Here is an 18,341-nt window from a genome sequence, read left to right as displayed (position 1 = left end):
GCCGGAAAATGTGTAGAAGTGCATGGACATTCCATGAGCAGGAAAGGTCCCTGCTGCTTGCTCCAGCCAGGCCATAGCGCCTTGGAGGGGCTTCTGGAGGACAGCTGCTCGGTCTTCCCTTTCTCTTCCTCCCCCATGTGGTGCCTGCCTCACAGTAGACCTTAGCACAAGTTTCTGAATGCAGTTATTGGTTAAATGCATCTCTGTCTTCTTTCGTGCATTCAAAAAGGCTTTTTTCCCCCCAAGGAATGCCCTTAGGCTGGGCATCCGGCAAGCCACAGCAGAAGCTACAGTGGACAGTTACACGTTCTTTATCTCCTACTTACTAAAGGACCCAAGGAGATTTTGAGATGAGAAAGGTGAATGTAAAGTTGTTGTGATGGGACAGTGACTTGACAGACACAACGGAGGGACTGAAAGGTTGAAAGCGCCCTTCACGGCAGTGCGTGCACGCTTGCTCACCAATGGCAGTGGCACCACGGGGTGCCCAGCACACCTGCCGGCCAAGGGGTGGCTTGCAGACTCCAGGCCTTCATGGGGACATAGAGCTGTGAAGAATGCCACCTAATGGAGTGAGGATTCTACCAGAATTGGGGGCTTCCTTTGCCATTCTCACGCTGGCTTTAAGACCCGTCTGGCTTCGTGCCTCAGATCTCCTGATTGATGAGGAGGCTGTGACCACTGCCTTGCTCACCAGGTGCAAACAGCTGGTGTAAACAACCCCAACAAGTTCCCAACTGTTTCCTGCAAGGCTGGGTGGTGAAGACCGATTCCTTGGGAGCATCCTCCAACAGACCCAGACATCAGGCCGATCTGAGGGCCGTTCTTGCCACAAATATTTGTGACAAGAAACAGAATTTGTTAGAAGTTGGCTCTGCAGTGGTAAATAAAGGGGGTAATTGTCTTCCTGGCTACCACATAACAATGATCACAGGCTTGGGTGCAAGACACACCGTGATCTGGAGCGCAGAGACAGGGACTGAGCTAAACCCTGTAGTGGTGGTATGGGGTCACTAGGGAAAAGTGAATGAAGCGTGGGGCCTTGACAGCCAAGGCCCTCTATATAAGTTGTGCAGCCCAGTCCAGCAGCATCAGGGCTAGTTTGTGAGAATCCCAGTGAATGGGGGGAGGCAGGGACAGGAGGGGCCCCAGTGATCTATCTGTTCATTCTTGAAGGAGTTTTAGGTCGTGGTCATAGGAAAGGGTCTGGTTCCTGCGATGGGAAACAAGCAAGAGCTGGGAAGGACATCAGGACCTCAGATTCCCAGGCAAATCAGACAGGGCTCAGATGTCCTGGGAGGCTAGGTACGGGGCAAGGTGACAAGAGTCACCAAGTAGACGAGCTCAAGGTATGCTTTGCCCTAGTCTGTTCATCTGCTATCACAGAATACCTCAGGGTGGGTATAGATGGCAGAAATGTGTTTCTCTTCCTCTGGAGGCTAAAAGTCTGAGATCAAGACACCAACAGGGTTGAGGAAGGGTCCTCTCCCAGTTCACAGACATCTGTCTGTGTCCTCACATGGCAGAGAGACTAGGGGCCTTTCTGGAGCCTCTTTTACAAGGGCACTCCTGTCACTCATGATGGTTCCACTCTCATGGCCTGAGCCTTTCCCAAAGGCCCCACCTTCTAATACCATAACCTTGGGGATTAGGTTTCCAATGTATGAATTTTGGGGGGACACACACTCGCATAGCAAAGCAGCTTCCTCCTTTGGACACAGGGATATACCATGCCTTTGAGGCAGCAAGCTTCTGAGCCCACACAGAGGGAGCAGGATTCTAGTGCTCCTGAAAACTGTAGGTTCTTATCCTGACCCATGTAGACATGGGTTGGGCTTGGCCTGGAAGGGAAGCCTGTCCACACTCCAGTTGTAAGGAAATCTAGCTGGAAACAGAGTGGGGAGGCAGCGCTCACAGGAGGTTTCTAGACTGAGTAACCAAGACGCCATCAGCAGCTTGTTTCTATCATTCTTTATCTCTAGCTCTGCTGCCATGCCTCCTCTTCCTCTTCCAAGACCATGTGCACAGTGCTGGTAGTGTGTGGAGCTGTGCAGTTGATTTTTCACTCTCTGGCAGGCCTCTGCGAGTTACAGGGTTGAGCTTCTTGCAGGTACTCAAAGAATGGTGACTGTGTCAAGTCAGAGTCTCCAATTCTCTTGAACATGGCTTTGTTTGTGAGCTGTTTAAATGTAGCCAATGTCTTGCAGTTTTGCTGCCCCGGGGGCCGCTGAAGTGCAGCCAGGTTTTAATGGAGTACGCATCATGTACTGGGCACTGGTGGGCACTATACATAGATCATGCCACAGACTTTTCACTGTAGTGCCAGGAAATTGTTCATTGCTTTCATATTACTTCTGGGAAGCCTGAGAAGTTTAGGAACTTGACACGGGAGCCCATGGTTGTGGGGTATGTGTGTACACATGTGTGCATGCACACACCAAACACTGCTCTAAGCACTTTCTATTTATCAGTATATTTAATCCTCAGAAAGCCCCCAAGGGCATCAGGAGTCTCTTTTTTTTTTAAGGATTTTATTGGTTTATTCAGGAAAGACACACAGAGAGAAGCAGAGACACAGGCAGAGGGAGAAGCAGGCTCCCTGCTTCTGTCCCTGCGGACAGCCCAAGGTGGGATTCAATCCCAGGACCCCAGGATCACGACCTGAGCCAAAGGCAGATGCTCAACCACTGAGCCACCCAGGTGCCCAGGTGTTGGGAGTCTTAACATGACCATTTTAGAGTCAGAAGACTGAGCCACAGAGAGATGAATAACAACCCCGAGTTCATGGGGCTGGTAGGGGATAAGTGAGACCTCACTGCTGAGACCGTGATGCTCTGCTGTCTGGTAATATGTAGCTGTTCTTGTCCTCAGGAGATTTTAGAGGTGTTTGCGAAAGCAGAAGAAAACACTGCCCATGGCTCAGAAGGTTTAAAGGGCAATGCCCCAATCCATATGAATGACAGGTGGTAGGGGTCTCAGGAGGGGCAGGGAACCTCAGAGCAAACTCTGCACGCATGAGAACACCTGCTGCTTAGGTTCACAGACTCTGGGGTCCCACATGCTTCATTAAATTAAAAACAATTTTTTTTTCCGAAGAATTGAAGTGCCTCAGTCTAAAATGTTGTATCCAGTTCTAAGCCATCCCCAAGGAAAGCCAATCTATTACTACTAAGGAGAAAAGAGAGGGAAGGAAAAAAAGGAGAGGAAGCTCAGTACCAAATGCTACTAGGACATCAAAAAAATATTTAAAGAAAGTTTTGGACATACACAGATGGATCTAATTTTCCATCAAATGTGGACAACGTGTGTTTTCAGAGTCAGGGGGACATGCTGGCTTTGTTGGCTCTGAGTACTGAGACAAGGGGACTCGGCTTCACTGCAGCCTAAGCCTGCCCAGGAGTGTAATTTCACAGCAGGTTCTCATGTAGACACGTGTGGATGCATGTAGATGCATGTGGACACATGTAGACGTGTGTGGACCAGGACCTGTGCTTTCTCAGGGCTGGAGGGTGGGGGGCAGAGGTGCGGAGACCCTAGTGCTGGTCATTTGAAAACCAGCCTGAGAGTCAGGTCTACCCGGGTTGCATTCACACTCTTGCATTCACACCCCCCCTCCCACCCCTGCCTGACTCTCTGGGTGGCCTCCAGCAACTGGGGAGGCAGCACCTCCCGCCTGCCCATCTGTGAGGCCAGGGGAAGGGTGTGGCACGGGGGGGATCCTGCCATTGTCTGTGGGCCCCCTCTGTGCTGTGGGCATGAAGTCTTGTAAACGTTGTCTGGGACGGACAGGGACCACAGGAGGCTGCTGCTAATAATAAAAAAGACCTGATCATGGTTAAAGCCCCAGTTCAGGGAGCAATTCTTTCCAGTTAGAGGAAACTATTATTAGAAACATGCTACTTATAATAGTTTAATACAGCTGGCAAGAATTCCTTCCCAAACTTGAGCCATAACTATGAACACGACTCTTTTATGTTTCCGGTTAATCAGGGGAGCACTCCTCTCTCCTGTTAGCAGAAGTCCAGTCTATTCCTCTCCTTTGTTTGAGTTTTCTAAGAACCCCGGCTCAAGACTTGAAGCATGAGGAGAGCAAGGAGTATTCTGGGCACTCTCCATTTGCCATGTTTTCTCTCCAGACCCCTTCGCCACCAGGTCCTGTGCCCCAAAGCCCCTGCAGGTGGCATCACAGGGGCTCCCCAGCTCTGACCTCCAGTTGGGTTCTGCCGATAGGAAGCCAGGAAGCCGTGGAAGAGCCGGAGGAAACTTAGCAGGCCAGAGAGGGAATTGGGGCTGGTTCTTCCCTGCTTCTCCCTCATCTTTGGCAGAACCGCATCCTTTCCTGAGCACAGCTCCTACAGAGGAGTCCTCCCTCGCAGTCGTCCTTGGGCTCCCGTGACTCCCTTTCTTCTTCTCACCCCTTCGCCGCTCTAAGTAGTACCTTGTTACACTGCCCTCCTTGGAGGTGAATTCTGTGTCCTGCTGGGGTCTTGACTAATAGAGGGGGTCCGGCGAGAATCCATGTTTGAACCGGAAAGTACCTGCAGTACATCTGGCCTTCCCTGCTCCTGGCTCTCATTGCTACACACCATTGCTGTTCGATGCCAGCCCTGTTCCCTCTGATGGAAGAGGCTGGGCCATTACTGAGAGGGTCCCTCTGCACTGCAGGTCCCCGGTGGGCCATTGTTCTTCAGGGAAGATAGTCCTCCTGTCCAGAGCAAGCTCAGCTGAAGGGCTGCAGCTGGCAGGGTCTCCTGCTTTCAGGGATTCGTATGCCACTCCACCCCATCTCCAGGATGCCGTCCACCCCACGGACCCAGAACCAAGGACTCCTTTCTCCTCCTGGAAATCTACCCGAGGAGCATGCAGCTATCTCCTTAAACTTGAAAAGCGCAGTAGATCTTTATTTCCCTCAGTCTATACACGAAATGTTTAAGGATGGTTCCCTCTGAGGAGTCAGGACAGCGAGGCTTGGAAAAGTGAATCATTTGTCCGGGGACAGTGTGGGACCAAAACGTCCTTCCAGTCCAAGATCTTCCTCTCTGCTTCTGGTACAGCCCTGTGACTTGTGTCACAGAACACAGAAGACCAGAAGCTGGAAGCACTTGGGTTATCACTCGGTGTACCTGCCGCCTGCGGCCATGGCTTGCTCAAGGCTCCGGTTCCTCGAAGCTGGAAGCTGGCCGGGTATACCAGCCAGCTGGATGCTTTCCAGCTGGTGCAGTGCTCCTCCCCACCAGGGGCATGGCCCAGGAAGCACAAAAGCACAGAGGTCCAAGGACTCTGTGCATCCAACATTGAGCTCTTAAGTTTTCCTCCATACCCGTTACTTCTCACCCATTTGTTTTCCCCTCTCAGGAGGTGGAACCACCACCCACTCAAATGCTCCTACTAAAACCCAATTGTCACCCTGGACCTCTCTCTCTGTGTCCCCTTTTCCCCCCACATCTTGATTCCAGTCTGTGAAGTATGGCCTCTTTCACCTTCATCCATACCCCAGATTTGACCACTGTTCACAAGTTCCCATCCTAACATTGGTCATCTCTTGCCTGGACCACTGTACACTTCTCATTTGTCTCTCTGCTTCTGTGACTGTCCCTGCCACTCCACACACACACACACACACACACACACACACACACACACACAGAGCTTGTTTTCTGTGATCCTTTTAAAATTTTATCTCACTCTATCCCTTCCTTGTGCAAAACGCCAAGGCAACTTCCCATTGTGCTTCCTGTGAGATCTGAGATCCTTCTCGTTGACCCACCCCTGCCTTCCCCTCCAGCTCTATTGCCTACATAGATGGTTTCTCCTTGCTCAGAATGCTTCAGACCCTTGGGTCTTTCCATTACTTCTATACCTATAGCTCTTGCCCCTGGCTCCTCCCGGGACCCGCAGGAGCTCCACAGCATCCCTGGGGCCTCAGCAGAGAGGACAGCTTCCCAGAGGCCTCTCTTGACCACTCCGACTAAAGCAGTCTTCTCCCTGCCTTTTATCCTCATGGCTCTCCAGAGTTGTACATTTGTCTATGCCCCTCTTCTGACTGTAAGCTCCACATGGCAGGGAGTATATTGGTTCAGCCACTGCTGTATTCTCAGTGCCTGATGCCTGGCACATAGTAGCCACTTGAGAAATATTTGTGGAACAAAAAAAAAAGAAGAGAAAGATAAAACATTCCCTCTCGGGGATCCCTGGGTGGCGCAGCGGTTTGGCGCCTGCCTTTGGCCCAGGGCGCGATCCTGGAGACCCGGGATCGAATCCCACGTCGGGCTCCCGGTGCATGGAGCCTGCTTCTCCCTCTGCCTGTGTCTCTGCCTCTCTCTCTCTCTCTCTCTCTCTGACTATCATAAATAAATAAATAAAATTAAAAAAAAAAAAAAAAAAAAAAAAAAAAAAAAAAACATTCCCTCTGAGCTATCTTCTGTGGGAAGACGTGAGATGAGCTAAGGTGGTATGGGTCTCTTCCTTCACTGGGTTTGGTTTCCAGACCAGGGTGTTTGCAAGATGCCCCACTGTGGTTACAAACCGGGCACACCTACCTATTCTCTCCCTGCTCCTATCATTGCCAAGGGGAGACAGTCCTCATAGGGCAATTTTAACAATCAAATGGGGAATCCACGTTCAAGTACCCGTATAGTACCTGGTACATAGTGGGCACCAGGCTTAGGGTACTCCTGATTGGCCCATAATGGGACCAGTCAATGTCTCCTCTCTCTCTCTCCCCCCCCCCTTCTCAAGTGCTCCCTTCCTACTTAGTCTCCTTCTTTCTTACAATGAGGTGCCCTGGGGTGCTGTCACCTTGGGGGTTAGGCTGCTAGACAGCATGGTAGGTCTCCCAGCCCTTCATCTAGGAGCCAGAATCATCTTCCTGACTCTAAGGGAGGGATCCCTTGCACTAAAGACACTCTCTAGGGCTACAGGAGTATCTCAGGAGCACCCATCCTTAATCTCCAGTTCTGGAGTTCTCTGCTCCCTTAGGCAATGCACTGGCTGCTTAATTACCCAGCTGGCTGGCTTTTCCTATGGTGATTCCCTCCTAATGGCACAAACAAGGCAACAACATCACAAAGGAGGCCAAGACACACCTGCCCCCCCCCCCACACACACACGGAGGGAAGGCCAGATGGTAGGGCTGTCAGAAAACATTGCTGTTTGCAAAGGCTTGATCTGCCCTGGGGGAGAGGCAGGGAGAGCTGGCGCCTTTGCCTTCTGACTCAGCCACAGAGGTTCAGGCCCTCCTTCCTTCGCCCAGAGCAGTGCCAGGGCTGCTACTACTTGACATACACACTTGGACATCCCTTCATGCCTTTTTGTTGCCATGGCCCTAGCTGTGCTGGCTGGCTTGTTGGGGGCTCCGGCTACACTGAGCTGCTTCTCAACAATTCAGCGGCATCCTCTTGCTGGTCATACTGTTTCTATATGATTAGGATGGAGCTCTGGGGACTTTGAATTCTGAGCGGCCCCCTAGGACTAACTTGGGCTTTCATACTAATTATTTTCCAAGGCAGTTTACAGCTGGGTCATTTGTAGTCATATTTTTTCATGACATGATGCTCCAGAGGTTTAACAGTTAAGAGAAAATGAGGCGGGTAAAGGCTCTGCATGGATATTCTATCCGATTGCCCTTCTGGTCCTGGATGGAGCCTGCCCTCTGTTGGAGATCTACCTCAGCAGGTTGGAAGCAGGCAAAACCCTCAGAAGGCCTTCAGTCGATGTGGGGTGACTTTCTGGGGGACGTGGGATTTCAGAAGCCAATAATGATAGAGGGGGTTTGCTTTCTGCCCACTCACGTGCTCTGTGTTGACTCCCCTGTGGTGATTGTGACCTAAAGGCACTGTGTTTGGAGTTTTATGAAGCACAAGGCTCTGGGCTGTTCTCTCATGGGCTCAGATTTGGGCCACTCTAGAGGTCTGTGTCTTATGAGGATAACCTGCCAGTGGCCTGAAGTGCAGATGGTCCTTCTTGGCCTGAAGACATCATTCCATCCCAAGTGGACTCTGGGAAAACTTGTTGTATTTCTTGAGTCACATAGTCTGTGTCCTGGACAGATGAGACTCCTGGTGCTGGCTGAGAGAGATCCCGCAGTCCACCTGGAGCTTCAGGGCTTTGACACTCCCTACCCCCACCCCAGTTATCTCCATCCCTGGGGGGAGGTGTCCCCTGAAGGCCTCCTTCCCTGGAAGGCTCAGCAAAGCACAGAACATGGCTACAGAGCTTCTCTGAGGTGGGGGCACCCAGCTGATTTAGTGGCCTATCAAGTGGATTTGGATTGTTTATTGGAAATGCCCATTATTTATGGTGGCTCATGGCCCTCAAAGCACAGGCAAAGGCTGTTTTTAGAAATAAAACTAATAAATAATAACTAGGTCCATGATTTATCAGTATGGAGGAAGGGAGCCCCTCATTTCCAGTTGGAGCAAAGCTTCCTGAAAGGATTAGATTCTCTCTCCCAAGAACTTGGAGGAAATTCCTGCAGGGATTGGGAGATTTGAGAACAAAGAGTTCAAAGGAGATTATAAAAGAAAATCAAAGACACGTGCCTCTCTGCACCTCATCCTTAATCTCCTTCTAGCCACATTGACAAGTTTCCCAAATTTTCAGCTCATTAGATCTGATTACTTATTTTGGGGTGACAGAAGTTTTAATTGTCTTAGCCCCAAACTATTTTAAAATGAGAGACAAGAAGTGGTTGTTACTGTTGAATTGGCTGCCTTGGTGACTGGTCTAAGGATCAAAATCCTTTTCCTTTCCACTCCCTCCCTCCTCTTCCCTCCCCCTCTCCCTCCTTTCCTCTCTCCCTCCTTCCTCTCCCTTCCTTCCCTCCCACTCCTTCCCACTCCCTCCTCCTTCCCTCTCTCCCTCCTTCCTTCTCCCTCCCTCCCTTCCCTTCTTCCTTCACTCTCTCCCCCTCGCCTCCCTTCTTGCCTCTCCCTCCTTCCTTCCCCCTTTTTTCCCTCCCTCCTTCCCTACTTCCCTTCCCTTCCCTTCCCTTCCCTTCCCTTCCCTCCTTCCTTCCCTTCTACCTTCCCCTCTCCCTCTCCTCCTCCCTCCTTTCCTTACCCTTTCCCCTGCCATCCCTTCTTTCTTTCCTTCCTTTTGTCCTTCCCTTCTTGCTCCTCCTTCCTCCTCTTTCTTTCTCTCCTCTGTAGCCCAGCACAACAGGGCACATGGACAGTCTCTGTTCATGACCCTGTGCCCATCTTGATACAGGACTCAGTCCTTTGGTGTATCCCTCCCCCAAGAACAAATCCAGGATTCTCTGAACACTGGTGAGGAAAGCAGGTTTTAATGCATCTTTATTGAATATTCCATGGAAAGGCTAATGAGGGGCCCCACTGCAAATGACAGGACAGTTAAGGAGCATTTCTGCTGGGCACATCTGCCCCACTCCCCATCACTCCCGTTTTCTTCTTTGGCCTGGGCTCTGACCTCCTGTCTCTGTCTGTACCTCGCAAGGCACAGGCTGTAGCCTTTCTGGGTCCTGCATCTGACTCCAACACCCCCATCTCTTATCTTGTGGATAAGGTAGGGAAATTTAAATTAATTAAATGAATCTGAAGTGGAAATGAAGGAGATTTACCTCTCTTTTGCTGTTGCTTTCTTGTGACTTCATACCCATAGGCATTGGTCCTTCCTTGGAACACGACTGGCGATTTTTAGGAAATTTTTGGAATGTTTTCACTATTCCAAATCATATTTTTTTCATGTCACTCATTCATTCATTCATTCATTCATCCATCCATCCATCCATCCATTCATTCATTCATTCAGTAAATATGCTTAGTAGGGTACATCTAGTGACAGCTATGACCCATCAGAAGGTGAATCTGACTGTGTTCATTGTGGAAAAGCCATCCAAACTGTGCATGGCAGGGCTGGGTGACACGGGGCTAGGGAAAATGAGGGTTAACAGCAACATGGGGGTACAGAGTTGGGAGATCTTCAAATGGCAAGTGGCCTTAGAAACTGTGGGCAGACAATTCCTTGGCCTCAGCCTTGTTTCCTTTTGTCAAAGAGAATAAGAATCAGACTGAAGACAGGGATTTGGACCTTGAGCCCAGGCAAGACTTGATAAACATAAATCAAACAGGGAGGCACTGGCCACTTTGGCAGAATTCGTAGCAGGGAGTTTTGAAAAAGCCCTTACAGGTTAAATATCTGAAGGGCTTTGCTAATGCATATAAACTGAAGAAGAAGTAGCAGACGAGGCAGTGTTCACTGTGAATGGTGAGTACAGACCATGATCCAAATGCTTGCTGGGTAAGGCAGTGTGGGATCGGCCTGGACTTCTAGCTCATGGGACTGCATCCATGTTCCTCCGAGTGTGGCAAGGAGAAAAGCAGAAAGGTGTCTACCAGCTGCGTGTTATCATGGTAGACTTTTCCAACTTCATCTCCTATAAAATGATGGCGATGTCCCAGATTCCCTAGCAGACTGTGTTTATTTCCAGAGTTGTCTGGAGGATGTCAGGAAGCTTGGCCTAGGAGTTCTGTGGAGGTGGGGACTGGGGCTTTTCAATTAGACCTTCCCAGCCATGTGTCAGCAGGGTCACCTACTAGCTATCCTCACTGCTGATTGGTAGTAAGTGCCCATTAATCAACATGGAAACGATTCCCAGAACTTTAGGGGCTAGACAGGTGCACAAACACTTGGCCGCAGATGGCCCAACCCTGCTGCAGAAAGCAGGGCTGCTGGCTTGGAGGAGGTGATGGAGTGGGAGGACACTATTCAGGACAATAGAAACTATTGTTTATTGAGATCTGGCACTTGCCAAGCACTAGGTTGAGGGCTTTATAAGCATCTTATCTTGTCCTCAGGACGACCTGGGAGGCAGATGTCAGTATGCTTTTTATGTAAGTTCAGTCCTCTACGCTCTGTATTTGAAGTTGGGTGTGTCTGATGCAACTCTCTGTCCCTATGGCCATCTCTGGAGCAAAATAAGCAAATAGTCACTCCCCTCAACTCCCCTGAGCCCAGAATAGCATGAGTGGGTGCTCTGTAGGTTCAGGATGGCCTGCCAGGACCTCTAGGACTGTTCGTGAGCATAAGCAAACTAAAGTGGGCTTCAGGATGATGGGGCTCTTGAGAATGAACCAGTTTTCAGTGCTGCTGGCTGCCCAGGGGCGATGCCATGTTTCTTAGGGTTCATGGGGGCTAGGTCAGGACTAGACAATTGGGTAGCTCTCATTTCCCCAGGCCTTAGGGAGAAGTGGAGGCCAAGATCTCAATTATGATAGTAGTGCTATGGCACCTCTAAGCTTTCCTAGGTCTCAAGGCCCCTCCCAGGGCCATGGGTCCCTAGAGGCTCATGTCTGCCTATGACAGTCTCCTCGGTAGGTCACTGCTCATGCTTGGACCAACACTGATGCATCATCTGTTATACTCAGGACTGTGTTCTAAGATTGCAAATGAATGAGGGGCTCACTGAGCTGTGTGGGAAGACAGATCATGGATACATAGCATTCTTCTCCCTAAGATCCCCTTCTGCCATGACTAGAGGGGAAAGGATTCCTTGCCAGTCAGAGATTAAATCTGGAAAAGACTTGGCGGTTTGCAAAAGGCTTTCCCAGAGACCTTGGCAAATGAAGCTCCTTGCAGGAAGTGTGGAGTCATATTCATCCTGGCAGCATGCAGGTGGTACTCAATGTGAACTGACCAGTCACAAATATTTCTTAGGTACATATCGAGTGGGCTGAGGGTGGAGGGTGGGGAGGTGAAAGAAGATGTGTGGTGTAAACAGCAGCCAAAAGTCCTGATTTCATAGTGTGGTGTAGTAAAAATTATCTTTGGAGACAGGCAGATCTGGGTTCAGACCTTAACTCTTATGTAATCCAGACTTACTGGCTCTGTGATCTAGAGCAAGGCTCTCACCTCTCTGGACCTCAGCTGCCTTTATTTGTAAAAGTGAGATGTGATACCTCCCTCACATAGGTAGGTAAGGATGAAACAGGGTAGCAAGTGTGTGCACCTGGGTGTGATGCCACCTGTGGAGCAGCTTGGAGCAGACACCCCTGTACAGCACACACATCTCCACTGACCACCGTGGAGGTCACTGCAGCTCTCTGCCTGCAGGTGTTCTCTGGTTGTAATCATGCTCAGCCCATGCACAGAAGAAGGCAGAAACGCTAGGGAGTCATGTCCAGGGGTAACCTCATTCCAGCGGTAACCTTCAACCAGTGAGGGACTCCACTTTCACACTCCTTAGTGTAATAATTACGAGGGGTGTTTCACAGTCTCTTAGAAGGTCCCAGGGGGACTGAGCTCCAGTAGCCTGCAGCATGAAATTGCTCATGAACACATCCATGCTGCCTTCCCTCCCTTCTCTGGCTCATTCCCTCGCCACGTTTGCTGGGAGCACTTCCCAAATAAACCACTTATTCCCAAACTGCTTATTTCTTGACATAGCAGGCAACACCAACTAAGACAGATGACCAGTGAAAGCTCCTGTTGTGATTTTCAGAGGGCATGGATATAGGTAATGAATGCAGGGAAACATAAAATACCATAGAAGAAAAATAATACTACCGTCTGAAGTCATCTAGGAAAGCTTCAGGAAGGAGATTACAGACCACATTTGATCTGAATGCTAAGGGTTGAGAAGGATTTGTACAGGAGGGGATGGGCCCGGGAAGGGAATTTCAGGACAGAAAACAGTGTTGTATCCATTCTTCCAAAGATTCCTACTAAAGCTGTGTGTGAGTCAGGTGGGCAAACAAGTCACATGGACCTGTGCGTCAACCTCATCTGGACACACCACCTCCTGGCTGGCATGGTCCTGGTTGTTTGGCTTTATGCTCAGCACCCTTTAAGGCGATACCGTATTAGTGCATGTGCTGCAGGGCTAGGGCTTTCCTTCTGCCCCTGAAGTGTGGCCCTATAACCTTCTATCTTTGCCCAGCCAGCTGCCAAGACCTGTGAATCCTCAGCAAACACTCTGCCCCATTGTTCACCAGAATATCCCATGGAACTTGAGTCTTCTGAAGGCATCCTGAGGTTTCTGCCCAGTGTTTCTCAAGATCCTTGGGGGATTCTGTGCTGACTCCTCTGCTTGAACTTCTTAGGACTCACTGGACTTGCTGTGACCCCCAAATCTGAGGCATTAGTCTTATGTTTGTTTCACTTATCTGATGATCCTGCATCGTGCATCCTTTGAGTAAACAAATGCAAGGTGTCTCATTCTATCCAGAGAGCATACAGATGCAGGGTTTCCTTCTAGAAATGAAGGAGGAGAGAAAGAGGAATAATGTCACGGTGCCTAAGACAAGTCTCTGCTGCTTATTGAGTAGTTCATTGGTTAACAAAAGCCTTTTTAACCAGGGACCTTTGTTCAAATAAAATCTTTCGGAATTGGCAATCACACAGGTAAAAGCCGAATTCCTCTTGATGAAGTGAGAGTGCTTCGAGGAAGCTCTCCTGCTCAGATCCCCCATAGAAAAGCAGTGTGAAACCATTGCTGGAGTGGGGAGGACGGTGGAAGAAGAAAGATGATGATTATATGTACCCTTTGTACATATATGTACCCATTGTACCTGGTTATCTATTTGGGACCTCCCAGGTGAATTCAATTCTAATGTGCCAGAGAGACATGTCTCTTGGTTTCTACCTTGAAGGAATAAGAGCTGAAAGACAACAGTTCACATAGTCGGAGTTAAAACTCTGATGGGGTGAAAAATCTGTCTCTCAGACTTAACAGCTTTGCTTTTATCTTTCAGAGGTTCCAAAAACAGAACAGACTTTTGAAGAACGGCTGATACTCAAAGCTTTCTTGCTAAAGTTTGTCAATGCCTACTCACCCATCTTCTATGTGGCCTTTTTCAAGGGGAGGTGAGTATAATGGGGTCACACATGGAAGGGCAACTTGTCACTAAGACAGGGCCCCCCACTAGAGTCAGCCTGTCCCCACTGTCAATTCACACTGTTAGTCCCATTCCCCACTTCCATCTGTATCTCACTGCTGGTGAAGCAATGGCATTAACATGATAGCATTTGGGGTTAGAATCTTCAGGCTCTGACAACCAGGGAAACTGTACAGGGATTTGACCCTGGGCCTCCCAATGTTAAGGACGGGATAGGAGGGAATTTCAGGTCTAGCCCGTGGCTTCTAGGTCTTGCAATGCAGACTTCACAGGTTAAGGGCACAGTCTTCCAGGAGACTGCCCTCACTCCAGACACTAGCTGCAAGCTCTGGGGTTCCTCTGCCACTCCAGATTCAGACTCACTGGCTGTGGCCACTAACTCCTCAAGTTTGATAATTCTCTAGAATGACTCACAGAACTTAGGAATGTTCTACACTTAAAATTACAGTTTTATTATAAAGGGATACAATCCAAACTAGCAAATGGGAGAGGCACAATGGGTGAGGTTTAAGAAGGTCCTAAAGGGAAGTGTCCATGTCCTCAGTATGCATTAGCTCCTGGCACATCAGTGCATCTCACCAACCAGGAAGCTCCAGACCTCAGTGCCCACAATTGGTAAGGTTGCATCACATAGGTATAATTGCTTGAATCATTTGCCCCATGACTGAGCTTTGCCTCAGCCCCTTCCCCTCCTGAGGTCAGGCTGCTACTACCTAAATCAAAGGCCCAACCCTCCAGTCAGATGGTTGGTTTTTCTGGCCACCCCCACCCCATCCTGAGATGTTTTATTTGCATAAATTAGCATAAATGTAAATATAGTCCTAAATGCCCAGCTTGAATAACAAAGAGACTCCTACTGGGAAACTAAGGATTTAGAGGCTTCTCCAAAAACCAGCAACAAAGGCCAGTCAGATTCTTTATTATGTAATACATCTAGATGTAAAATCACTTCTGATAACTATTTCTCAGGGTAGGTCAGTTGGCTACCTATAAGGAGATTTCCCAGTAGGCATTAATTTTGTCAGGAAAGCTTCCCTAGCACTAAATTCTCATCAAGCAAGCATCCATAGCAAGAGCTATTATTGCATATATTTGATAGTTTCTTACAAATATATTTGTGACCAAAACCACCACCCCCTTCTTGAGATGGTTACCCTTGACTCTTACAAAATTAGAGTAGTAGAGAGACTGTCCTTATTAATGAGTGCTTTCCACTGGTGCTTTGTCTCTAAATTTGATATCAATAGCAAGTTTCATACATCAATATTCCAGGCCAAAAAAATAGGGTCCTGACTCTTAGGTGACTCTTAGATAAATTTGTGGTATACTGAAAGAGATGGTCTTGTCAACAGCACATTGCAATAAGTGCTATAATAGAAGTATAAAGAGAAAGTGTTGGCGAAATACTTAAATTGTGAACAGAGACAGTGAGAAGACTTCATAGAGGAAAGATTGGAACCGAGCCTTAAATAGATGGGTAGGCTTTCCACGGGTGGATGAGGGGCTAATATTTCAAGTAAGAAGGAGTTTTCTCATTACCTGGCTGGTTCCATGATGGACTTTTCCACTCCACTTCTCCCCACCTGCCCCACCTTCTTGTCCTCAATAAAATAAACCCTACTTGGAAAAAGAAGGAGCAGGCTACTTCCATGCCTTTGAATATTTTCAGTAAGAAGTCTGCATTTTTCTTTTCTGATCCCAGAAATCTCTACTTGCAACTTTAGCCTATCTCCTCCTCCATTTCCTGGGAAAACAGAAACTCTCACTGAGGAGCTGCAATCAGAACTCAATTCTTGACATTAGTTGAGGGAAGAAGGTGCACAGATAGTACACTTCGAGTTAATCCAGACCTTGTGGTGTTTAGGCCCAGAAACTATCACATGTGCACATACATGGGACATTCCCAGCCCCACACCGGCCCCAGCCTCAGCCCCTGTCCCCTGGAACTTGGGTTAAGAGGTGAACTGTAGGTGGAACAGGTGATGGCTAGCCCTTAACAAGGTGTAAAGTCCTACCACTGGGTGATTCAGCTCCCTGCCCTGGCCAGCACTTTCAGGGAGAGTGTTGGACAGTGCCTGTTCCACTCAGAAGGCATGCCTTCAAGCAGCCCCACCTTTCTTCTTCCCTAACTCTCCCACACTTCTGGATTTCAGGTTTGTGGGCAGGCCTGGAAGCTACGTTTACGTGTTTGATGGTTACCGCATGGAAGAGGCAAGTACAGCCTGGGTGTTACACGTCCAGCTGGTGGTTTATAGGTGTAACCCTGGCCCCAGCCCCAGCCTGAGCCTGGCACCAGCCTTTCTTCTTGCCTGTGCCTCTCTGAGCTCTACTTGGTCTAACCACATCTTCTGTTATCTTCTCTTCTGGGTAGTGTGCTCCAGGGGGCTGCCTAATGGAGCTCTGCATTCAGCTCAGCATCATTATGTTGGGAAAACAGTTGATCCAGAACAACATCTTTGAGATCGGAGTCCCGTAAGTAATGAACTCCTCTTCCTTCTCCGTTTGCTGTCCGGGGCCTAGTCCAGCAGGGCCCCACTTTCAGCAGGGTGCTCCTGGCCTCCTCCTCTCAGACAGCTGGTTATTTACTCCTCTGTCCACTTGCCAATAATTTTCCCCTTGAGGCAGGGCACCTCCCACGAGGCTTGCTTGCTAATCTAATTCAAGGGGTTTAAGGCTCAGAAAGATTAATAAGCGCTTGCTTCAGGAACTTAATGACAAAGTGGCAGAGCTAGGAATCAGGTATCTTGGACCTCAAAGTGCTCTCTGTCCTCCCATTGAATAAGTAAAAAAGATGCATTGTGGTGGATATAAATGAATACAAAAGTTGGAAATATTACATAATAATTTAGAGAAATCTCTAAGAAACTGTGGAATATGTGATCTTAGAGGGGGAAGGACATGGAGCTGGTAAAGCTCAGGCTGGATCTTCATGTGGATCTTCTCTCCTCTCCCACATGGTTTTATACCAATTTTATAGAATGACTCCTTTCAGTTAGATGTTGCCTTGAGATAGTCATGAAAATAAACACTTAGTCATAGGCACAGGATTGAAAAGAAATGAAAACTCAATAATGAAAATCTACCTTCAGGTCAAAGAAAAATGTAACCCCCTCTCCCCACCATCACCATCTTGCATTTCTATTGCTTTTTGGTGCTCATGTACCATTCCTTAGGCTCAGTCCTTAGAGTGTTTTTCCGCCCTCACTCTGAGAGCCTCAGGGGTAGCCCTAGGGGTGTATGCTTTTCTTGGAAGAGGATTGGCAAGCATGTTGATGCCTGGGCATCTTGTTGCACCTCCTTGTTTAATCTAGCCTCTTGTCATCGGTCAGGAAATCATCACTTTTGAGAAACTTCACCCTCTGAAAGTGTGTCCTGTTCCCTGCTTTCTGATTGAAAGTCATTCGGTGATAGTCAAGCAAAGCTGGTGAAACACATGGTCACCGTTCTCTAGGAGCTTACCATCTCAGAAAGAGACCACATTTGTTATGGATAAACATCCAGAAAATATACAGGCCAGGAAAAGATGTACCAAAGCCACATGTGGCTCCTTTGAAGCCACAAGACCAGCCCCTCCACTACTGCTACAAAGGAAAGTCTCCGTTCTCCTTCAGACATCTGGGGAAGACACCTGTCCTTCCAGAACATTGTTATTCTGCTCTGGGTGGAATTGTATACAGCTTGCAAACATGAGATTTATTCATCCCTGGACATCTGCTCTACCACTTAGTCCATTCACTCTGGATCCAGAGGCCTTTTATAGAGTGTAAGAGAGACAAGAGCTCAGGCATATGTTTGGACAGTGTATTGGCATGTCCCCCACCCATCAACTCCATCAGCTCCAGAGCAGATGAAATTAACACATGGCTGTTTGCCTTGAAGGCTAAATTTTCTTGTTTATGCTTGATGCATGTTTAATGTGCCACACTTTAATTGATGGCAATTGCACAGTGACTCATAAAGCTGTGGGCAAGTCACTTCTCTAAGTCTTGCTGTCCCCCTCTCTTAATGAAAATGATGGCATTAGACTAATCTCTAAGGTGTTCTTATTTCAGCTCTGACATTCAGGGAGCCTCTCCTCTATTCATTGAAGCTGGGCCCTACTGGTTCCAATTGCAGGTCACTTCTGTTCCAAAAGACTTCCTCATTTCAGTTTTTAGTCTGCCAAAGGACACATACAACATAATTATGCTATATATATGTATACACACACACGTATATATATATGTATATATATACACACACATACACACATATACATATGCTACATAAGATATGTAGTTAATTATAGTAATAAATATGTATTTAGTCCCTAAAGATGTAGAGCAAAAATTCTTCAGTGTCTTTTATCTCTAACGCTCTTTATAATTATATGGGTTCTATTCTGAGTTCAGTCATATGAAATCACAATGATGGTGATTATTGGATTTTCTACTCTCAACTCAGAGCCCATTCTCAGTAAATTAGACCACATCCAATCCAGAGTTC

At 48.2% G+C, this 18,341-nt stretch overlaps 1 protein-coding gene across 2 annotated transcripts in view; it reads left to right on the top strand.

The window, feature by feature from the left end:
- The window catches only part of LOC121479676 (anoctamin-2), a 341,299-nt gene that overhangs the window by 279,722 nt on the left and 43,236 nt on the right, over positions 1-18,341 (top strand). For both annotated transcript variants that reach the window (XM_041735401.1, XM_041735402.1), the window contains exons 17-19: positions 13,713-13,824; positions 16,010-16,067; positions 16,228-16,328. In XM_041735401.1, the coding sequence (XP_041591335.1) occupies positions 13,713-13,824; positions 16,010-16,067; positions 16,228-16,328 (271 nt within the window). The remainder of the gene's footprint in view (positions 1-13,712; positions 13,825-16,009; positions 16,068-16,227; positions 16,329-18,341) is intronic.

This window comes from Vulpes lagopus, chromosome 21 (assembly GCF_018345385.1).
Source record: "Vulpes lagopus strain Blue_001 chromosome 21, ASM1834538v1, whole genome shotgun sequence".
Taxonomy (NCBI): Eukaryota; Metazoa; Chordata; class Mammalia; order Carnivora; family Canidae; genus Vulpes; species Vulpes lagopus.
This window is presented reverse-complemented; position numbering and strand designations above follow the sequence as displayed.